Here is a 9,471-nt window from a genome sequence, read left to right as displayed (position 1 = left end):
GCAAAAACGGGAGGGGAACCCGTGTGCCGGGACGTCGCCCTAGTGTCATCGTGCCGCTTTCAATTTAGCCCCCACATACGGCCAAAGAGCAGCTGTTCTGTTATAGTTTCGTTAGTCAGAGAAGACTGTAATTATATTGATGAAATGGAGAGAGACTTACACTGAGCAGAGTAGGCTCCTCCACCCACCACACTAGTGGACCACTGGCCAGCCCCACCAGCATTCCCTTACCGAAAGAGCGTCCATCACCGTGCGTTGATGACGTCGTTCGATAAAATAACACACCAGTGGGAGTGTGCCGAATATAAAATTGCATATGTTTTGTTTTGTGTGTTTCTGTTGAGCAACGCACTGCGTTTTTGACGCCCAGGCCTAGCTCACGGTGACCCACGCGTCCTTGCTGGACTCGGAGGAGTTTAGAATACAGGCCACGCTCGGTCTCCCACCCGATTAGTCAACCACCTGGCGGAACCGCCAGCATCCCATACCAGAAGAGCCTCCATTACCATGCACTCATGAGCTTGTGCGAGAACATCGCACACCAAGCGGAGTACATCGAATACAAAAATGCCCGCAGCCTTTCAGCTGTTCGCTGTGAACAATCCGTGATGAAAAAAAATCCCCACGAGTGTTTTAGAGCTTCGCTGAATTGTCTCTGTGCATGCTTGTATGTTTACCATTGCAAGGGATACCATCATCTATGGACTACAACGTGGAGTGGAGCAGTCGCCCTCTGCGAATTCATGTTGAAGAGCGCATCCTCGCTAAGATCAATTAATGTTTTTTCGGTGTCCCATCTCGATGGAGGATTCTTGTGGTCGTGTTGTACTGTGGGTGAACCGCGACACCCGAGAATTGTTTCTCGCTGTAAAGTTAATGGCAGTTGAATGCAAGACAATGTTAGACATACAGCATTTGTGGAGGCTGCGGAGGCTAGGTAATAAGGAAGAACTGTAGAATTGGTTGTTCCGCGCAGTGCAACAGTTTAATACCCACAGATAGTGCAACAAAGGGCTTGTCCAGTTCGTGCTTAGACTACTTTGTAATGTAAACGTTCGTTCCCTATGCTGTTTAACCAGCAGGGAGCATCTTCTGCTGTGCCACCGGCTAGGCACCCTACCGGGGGCGGCTAAGCTCTCGTGACTATAACCAGGATAGCGGAAACTGTTTGAGCTATCTGTATTCATCCGAAATAACTACACGAATTGGGCTGACACATGTGCCGAACACGTCAAAGCTACTCGATTTGGCAGTTTGATGCACTGGGTGCGCCTTAAATTCATTTTTGCGGGGTGCGCAGCGGAGCCGCGCACTTGACAAAGTACCATGTAGCCTAACCGCTACCTTTATATCCCTTTTCTGCAAGTGCAGCACAGGGGCTGCGGCGTCGGAACAAAATCGAGAGGTTTTACTTTTGTTTGGCATGACGACACTGCATTCTCGAAAAAAATGCTGAGCCAAGGCATGCTTGATACGGTGTGATTCATTCGCGCTTATCTGGGTTTCTTTTGTACAGACTGGCGCCGGGTCTAGCGGGGGTGATCCCGGTGACATCCCACCCAGTTGCTTTTAAGCAGTGGTTTAGGTTTCTCGTCTAGAATGAATCCTTCATAGAAGACTAGTGCAGTGCAACTCGTTAACACGCGGATTGTTGCTAAGAATTACGCAGATCCTACCTGGTTACTTTTCCATAAGGAGCGTGTTGGTTCCAAGGGCACTGGCAGATTCGATCCCACACTACGGCTTTAGTAGCAATGGAGACTCAAGCGGTCTTCTGAGTGTTGCCAATCAGGATTACCCTACCAAATGCTTATCCAGAGCAACACAATATGAAGCTCTACCTATCTCCAGTTGAAATCCGATGAGCGCGCTAGACTCCAGTAGCTTCAATGCTTGTTTTGTAGCTCTGCGTGATCTACTCCCGTCAAGCCAAGCACCTTCATGTCTCCTTGATAGAACTACCGAATGCACAAACGCGTGGTAAGGGGTTCCTTTCCCTCATTTCAGTGCAAATACTGCATATCAGTGGAGCCGGAAGAAATATCGAGTCGAAATCTCAACAACAGGCGGCAACTCATATTTGATGTTCATTTGTCCGCAGCTTGCAAAGCGCAGACAAACGGTGTTGCATGCAATGCAACAACTGCTGCACGAAGGGAATTTCGGCATCCGTTGTTGCCCTGCATGCAACGACAAAAGTGGACGTTCAACGGTATAAGGCCAAAGAATCCTTGCCAGTTGCCGCCATTCAAAGATGGCGTGGCATTTCCCGTCTGTGCAGCAGTAGGAAGCGGGCAAGGCTCCCCAAATCTACCGCGGACCGAACTACACCGCCAGCTTGTTTGCAGCAACCCAGGTGCCCCACTGAATTGCCAGTATGGCACATGGCGACTAACTGAGCTTTGCAGGGACGCTTGCATCGAGGCAGTTCCAGCACGTCGAAGCACCTTATCAGCAGCCGATAAAGCGTATCCTAAAGCAAATACACCCTTCCACCCATTAGCAAGAAGTAGTTGCACAGCGAAGTCCCCTCAGGTATGAAAATGCTCCACACCCATCTGAGGTTCGTCAGACTCGTACTCCAATCCATTGGGCGTTAGAGGGCAACAGCAAAATTACGGAAAACGATATACTGATCGCATGATTCCGAGAGGTGCCAAATTGCACGTTGCTCTCAGCAACAGTTGAATGGCACTCCCTTGAAACAGTCTGGCGAACTATCTGATCATGCGCTGACACCCCACGGTGACAACAAATAATATAGTGACCAATAATCACAGGTACCAGGTGCAAGCACACTCTGGCCCTGACACGCAACAGAACCAGAAGGGCACGTAAATGTTATATCGAGAAAATGCCCAAAAGTGCACTCCCGTAAGGAAATAATCCCGCCCAGATGAGCCTCAAACACTATACATGTGCTTCCTGGGAGGTGAAACAACGAAGACTTTGTGGAACACTTTGCAAAAAATCGATGGCCAGATGCAAAACCATGCATCTGCCCTGGGAAAGTCGTGCGGCCCGAACAGCTTAATCCAGAGTGTCGTCAGGCGTTCCACTTCTTGGAACAGTAGAGGCACATCTTTGCCTCTCTCCACCCGCCGGCGAAACGTTGGAGCTACTCAAAACCTCTGCGCATTCACTGTTGCGCAACCCAGGCAAGGCAGAACCATCCATGGTCCCAGACAATGTAAGCGTCGGTTCATCCCTCAGTTGGTTATCAAGCTGGTAATCAGTCCTGGCCAAACCCCCAGCAGTCCCAATATCCAGGCGCCGAATTTTCTCAGTTGCAGTTCGCAGTAAGTGTTTGAGATTCCCTGCCAGCAAATTCAGTTCATCCTTCGCACCGGTCACGCAGCCGTCCCTAGACGGAATCTTGTTTTGGCACATGACGGCGTCGATTGCCACTGAGAATGCCTCTCCCTCCGAAACGTCCGGTAGCGGACTGTGGGTGGCTGCACCGTCGGCAGGCGCTGCAGGATTCCAGAACTGCCCAAATGTCCGTTCCTCCAGAGTGCCTTGTGGGGAGCCGGCAGCAACAGGCTTCGGCAGGCTATTCACAGCGTCCCCAGCCGAAAGGGCTACGTTTTGGTTTGGCAAAAGGAGAATACTCGACGCGTTGTACTTCCTGACCGCTTCTGCTTGAGCATCTCCACCGAATTCCTCAGGCAAGGTGGAGCTCGTCGAGCCATCTGCGCTACCACGACCAGGAAGTTCCACAACCGCAGAAAGTCGGAAGGCATGAGTGCAACTCCCTGGCGAGATCGAAGGCCTCTGTGACGTAACGCTGCTAAGCGGCTCCACTTGAGCTACATAGCCATCCTTCGGCAAGCTTGATGGTGAAGCGTCCAGCAATGAGATGCCAGGTTGAAGCGGCATAGCTTGTGAGGCACACGCAGCCTGTATGACGGATTCGCCATCATCTGGCTCTCGAAGTGGCTCCTGTCCGTCCAGCCGTTCGCTCTGCGAAGCCACCCGCCCAGTCTGTGCACTTCTCAAATCGAGAGCGCCCGTGTTTCGCTTACAAGTCGAAGGCTGTTGATGAGAACCGCCCTCAGATCCACCTTGAAGATCTCCAACTTGTCCTCCTTCCGTCGGCGAAGGCACCTCTGATTCCCCCCTAGTGCAAACCACCTTCTTACTGTCTTCTTGACCCTCCACATTTATTGCCTGTTGGCCGTGATGTCGCAAGAAGTAAGAATCAGAGCTCCCGCTCTGATTCACAGTGTTCTCCGCTAGGGGAACATCCAGTTCTACCAATGGAGGTTCCGCGCGAGGGGAACGCAGGGTGTTAGAACGACAAGACGAGCCTCCACTGGTGAGAGCCTTCCCCCGTTCGTCCTCACAGTTCTTTATTTGACTGCAAGATAACTGAGCCGGGATGATTACGCTGATGGGCTGCGCTGGTATTCGGCAGCTGCCAAACATTTGCAGTGTATCAGCAGGCTCACGCTCCACAGCCGGTTGCGCCGACTGCAGGGTTCCCGCCACAGCTGGTTTGCCGCTGGCTGCACTGGCCTGCGTTGACACAGCAAAATGAAGCGGTTTACAAACGAAGACGTTAAGCGACTTACGGTAACTACTGGCACCCTCATGGTCCCTGGATTCACACGTGCTCATCCCAGATGCCACGTTGGCATCGGCAGGTGTAGAGATCATCAGGGCCTGCCGTGTCTCCGACGTCATTACAGTGGACGCCACCCCCTTCCCCGCTTCCACTTCACCAGTTGTTACGGAGAGAACAGAAGCCTCCCCTGTCCGCAACGGCAAATATTCGCCATCCTTTGAATTAAAGCTCAGCGGGCTGCAGCCGCAGAATGTGTGAGGGGAGACGTGCAGGCCATCAGAATGGGCAACCCTCTGGCCCAATACACCATGACTAGAACCATGAGCTGATGGTAAAGAAGCTATCGTGTCTTGTTTCCCGCCAAGTTCTGGAAGAGTTCCCGATGAACGAAAAGCCTTCCTGTCCTTTCCCAAGGTTGCCACGGTTTCCTGGAGAGTAGACCGTGTACTGCTAGTGGATGTTTCTAACCGACTTCCAAGCCCACCGCCTGGTCTGCAGTGCTGAGCACATTTATTGCTCCAAGCGTTTGCTATGTACAAGCACTCAGGCGCAGCAGGGAATGCACGGTCTTTGTGGTGCTCTACTGAACGCCGAGTATTCCCAAACACCGCAGAGGTTGGCAGAGGTGCGTCTGCCAGGCCGCAGAGGCTCACAGACTTCGCCAGACGGGGATCAGATTGACTTGTTCCGGAGTCGGCGAGGCCAGCCATGCCCTCGCCAGCAAATCCACTTTCTGAGAAGCTCCTCCCCCTTGTGGAGGAGAATGCGGCCTGGCTTTCTCCTGAGCCTAGGGGGCGCACACCCTGCGAGCCCTGCTGAATCGCCGGCTTCTTCTGCTCACCGAACCTGGTTAGAACTCCAATATTCTCCAAATCCCTCCCCAAGCAACCACTTGATGAAGAGCGCGGCATGCGAATTTTGATCACCCCTTCAATCTTCCGTCGTATTCCCTTCTCAAACGTGTGATGGCTACGTAAAAATTGGCACATTTGCGGGCGCCATGGACCCCATTCAGCTTCCCAAACCTCCCGCTCTAGCTCAGCTTGTTTTCGGTCTTCTTCGGTGTGAAAGAATGTGCACTGGTTAATATACGGACATGGACCCGTATCCGATAGAGCCATCTGGCACTTCTGCGAGATGGCAACACCGACGGCCCCACACGCATGCATCTTAAAACTGGCTCCAACCTTGCCCGATGTAGCTGGCACTTCTAAAACCTAATGATGAGGGCTTGCCATCAACCACAGTTCACAATCAAACAACACGTAAAGAAGGCAGCAGAACGGGCCAGAAGCATTCAAGAAGACCCCACGACCCATATTCAGCAGCAAGGTCAACCTACTTGCGTCTTATATACAATAGGATGGAACATCTTCTCAAGTTTCGTGTGTGCAAACGGGCAGACGCCATTGGCGCATCTGCAAATCAGCGTACTCACATTAGAAAAGGTTTCTCAGAGAGGCCATGTGAAGCGTTCAGCACGACATGTAGGGAACGCTCTAAGAGCCGTGGTAAACCCAACATGTGCAGTAAACCTGTCGGTATCCAGATGCAACGCTGATGATTTCTATTAAATGAGCGCCTGGCCCGGGTCTGCCCTAGATTCTAAGCCTGTTGTCAGCATTCTCGCCTCGCTGGCTGCTAGGAACCCTCACCGCCGAGCGTAGGGGCAATCTACGGGGATGTAAAAGTGCGTGTATGGGTCACGCCTAATAAACTTGACGAGTTCAAAAGGAGCTTCGCGTAGTGGGTTGAAATGCCGGCTGACAGGCAGGCCAACAGCGGCCACGGTGGGTGAGAGGCTCGTCCTGGGTCCAAAAAAGCCGCCAGCGGCGGGCTGGGTGGGGGGGTGCTGCACAGCTGGGATGGGAGGCGAAGTCTCGCGTCGATCGAACATGCCGACTGGTGACTGCCCATAGGGCACTGCGGGTTGACCTAAGCACAGACACAACACGTGCATATGTGGACGTGCGCACTTAAGTCATCGGGCTTCCTTTGGCAAGGAGCCTTGAAGGGATGCTTGAAGTACACAGTCGAGGTTCACCTCTGAGATGGCTGTCGGCGTGTGTCACGGAAGAGCTCCCTCGAAGCGCTGCGCTCGAGGAAGGCAATCCACCCTCTGAGACACCGTATGACAGAACACCTGCAGGGATAGCACCACTTTCATGGTAAAGATGGTTGAGCGCTGAGGGGTTGCGGACTGGAGCCCCGCTGCCCATGGATAAAGAGGCTGCGGAAGAAGCAACATTCTCGCGGCAGCCTCCATAGTATTGCCAGCGAGGGATAGGTGCCATTTGTTGGCAGAATACAACATCTACTCTTCTCGCAGGGGAGGCGGCACTGAACTGCGGCGCGGATGAACTCAGCGTGCCCAGGCTCCCACGCGACGTGCCCCAGATGGAACCGGTAGTACACGACCCCGCAGGGGCTATGTGGGGTGATTCATAGGACGCTGCTTTTAGGTGCTGGCCCCATGTGGCTGGCTGGGAGTTAGTGATGTTACACTTGCTGTAATCCTGGCCGAGGGGAGTTTGCGCGTGATGAGGCATCCCTGCGGAGGCTGCGTCTTCCCGGCGAACCTCGACCATACCGGGTAGCTGCCAATGTTCGGTTAAGCCTCTTATAAAACCCATGGAGCCCCCAGTGGGTCTTGATAGCGGGGGCCCCAAGGACGCATCAGGGCGCCTGGGTGGGATAGGGGCTTCGGCAGACTGTTGCTGCTGAAGATGATCCATTCTGGATTCCCGCCAAGATAACTCTCAGACAGTCTAGGGGTTTTGAACGTACCTGTATCTTCAAAAACTGTCAAGCGAAGGACAGTTTCACTCCGCCGCGATGAACGAGTTGGGGCAACGGCGTGCTGCTCAGGACGCGTAGGGAGTTGAAAATTGATCAGACGTCGAGACCTCAGTACGCTGCGGACCAAGTGACGCCTAATAGGCATGAAAACACGTGGACAAACAACTTGTCCTTGCAGGGTCTCGGCTTTATGCCTTCGTCTACTGTACCACTGAGCCCTTGAGAAAGGGAAGGAGCAGCACCCTAAAGGTACGGCGAAGCTGCACGGGAGAGGACAAAAACGCGTCCAATGGCAAGTGCTTTCTACTGTTTTTGTGCACAGAAGCGCACAAGCTTGGCTCGAGAGGCCCAGCAGGAGAAGAGACAAACAGGATTTGCAGAGTTTTTAAAGACAGAATGGTTGCCCCACCCACCCTTCCCGCTTCGGAGCGAAACGAACCCCTCCCTGCCATATTAATCAACCTTCTCCCTCCCCTCAATGCATAAAGATAGCAATTTTTAACACCTTATCCAAACAGCTATTAATTCTCATCCTTTCCGTTCTTCCCACAACCTCCTCACGGATCACGTGTGGCGCGGCCACACCAGCCCATCACTGCAGACAGGAACCCCAAGCCCCAGACCACCAGTATCTGCACTGCTTCCACATCTTACACAACACCCTTCAAAAACAATTTAGAAACAAGTGTTATACAATGCTGATAGTGATTAGCAGGAGGCACAGCTCTTCTTCGCGGTAGGCCACCGGTCTGGTCCGCGACTGCCTGCCATGGAACCGCCCCACCGACAAAAACCTACGTCAGGCGAACTTTTGTTGACTCTTTCCCCTGTATATTATCCATATGACTGAATAAGCTACTACATTTGCCTCAAAAAAAAGCTCGCCTTCAGCCGTTGAACTACCCATAGAACTGTTTTCGCCCCATACACAGAGCGCCTCACATAAGTATCGATTCTCTAATCTGCGGTGGGGCGGGGCTCTTTTTCTATTCGCTATGGATACTGATTCGCTAGCATGTCGCGCGGCACATAGGAGTATGCTTGTTCAGGCCTACCCACTACCCACTGATAACGCTTTCTGGCGCATTCGCCAGTAGAACCTGTGTCCGCAACCCAAAACAGGATACAACGGGTTTAGTACGGACGTCAACTGCACGCTACAAGACCCCCAAAGTAATGTTTTTGACGAGGGAGAGTAAAAAAGAAGGAGGTAACTGTAGGCACACTGCACTACACCCTGCTCCGAGTCTTGTTGTCTCGGAAGGTTCCGCGCTGCGGTATTACATTGAGCCTTCACTCCTTATTCCAAAAAATCTGAGATTGGGCTGGTCTACAGCGGGAAGAATCCCAACCCCCTAAATGGAAATGCCATCAGCAGTGACCATAGTAGCATGAGCAGCGCTTGGTGGAGAAGCCTGCCTTGCACGAGAAAATTCGTAGACGCACTGTATCACAAGTCTCTCCTGAGGACAAGCCACACGAATGCACGCAGATACAAATGAAAGTGAACAAGCGTGAGGGGTTGATTCTCCTTCCCGCCTTCCCAGATGTTAATTGCCATAAACGGCTCACCACAACTTCGACAACAAATAAACAGAGCACACGAACATAGAAGCTAATTCCTGACCCACTTATGCACTGGAGCATATATACACGAATCTAAGGGCAGGTGCACTGTTCTACAGATAGAGCTTCATTTGACCTGGCGCGTTAGGGCTAAGCTCTTGTCTTGTGACTTCGCCTGAATGCGCCGACGTAGTAAACCCGCCTGCATTACAACATTCACCCTACTCAGCCTTCAAGCCCCAAACCCACAGGAAATGCAAAATGCAACGGACGTCTTCACCACAGCAGCTACAGTTGCTACTTCTGGCAAGCAAGACCGCAGCACCAACGGCAGTTATATCAGCAGCTGAACAATGGCAGCTGCAGCAGCTGCAGCCGCAGTAGTAGCTGTCTAGGATTTATAGGCCTGCTAACAATTCTTCAGTTCTCATTAAGTGTGCTGTGTCTTCACCAGTTCCCCAAGATATCGGGGCGTGTCTCCTGTGAGTTGTCCTCCATAACTGCAATTCTCATCGTCGTCCTCGGAGTGGCACAGCTCG

General features: G+C 52.4%; 1 protein-coding gene across 1 annotated transcript; it reads right to left on the bottom strand.

Annotated features, from left to right (window-relative positions):
* Positions 1-3,030: 3,030 nt before the first annotated feature.
* EMH_0016670 (uncharacterized protein) lies at positions 3,031-7,155 on the bottom strand (the record flags this gene model as incomplete). The annotated part of the gene is made up of 4 exons (XM_013500689.1): positions 3,031-5,697; positions 5,910-5,985; positions 6,223-6,502; positions 6,612-7,155. The coding sequence occupies 4 exons, from the start codon at positions 7,153-7,155 to the stop codon at positions 3,031-3,033; spliced, it is 3,567 nt and encodes a 1,188-aa protein (XP_013356143.1).
* Positions 7,156-9,471: the final 2,316 nt, after the last annotated feature.

This window comes from Eimeria mitis, genomic scaffold (genome assembly GCF_000499745.2).
Source record: "Eimeria mitis Houghton genomic scaffold, Emh_scaff574, whole genome shotgun sequence".
NCBI classification, from domain to species: Eukaryota; Apicomplexa; class Conoidasida; order Eucoccidiorida; family Eimeriidae; genus Eimeria; species Eimeria mitis.
Note: the sequence above shows the minus strand (reverse complement) of the source record. Positions and strands in the feature narration are given on the sequence as shown.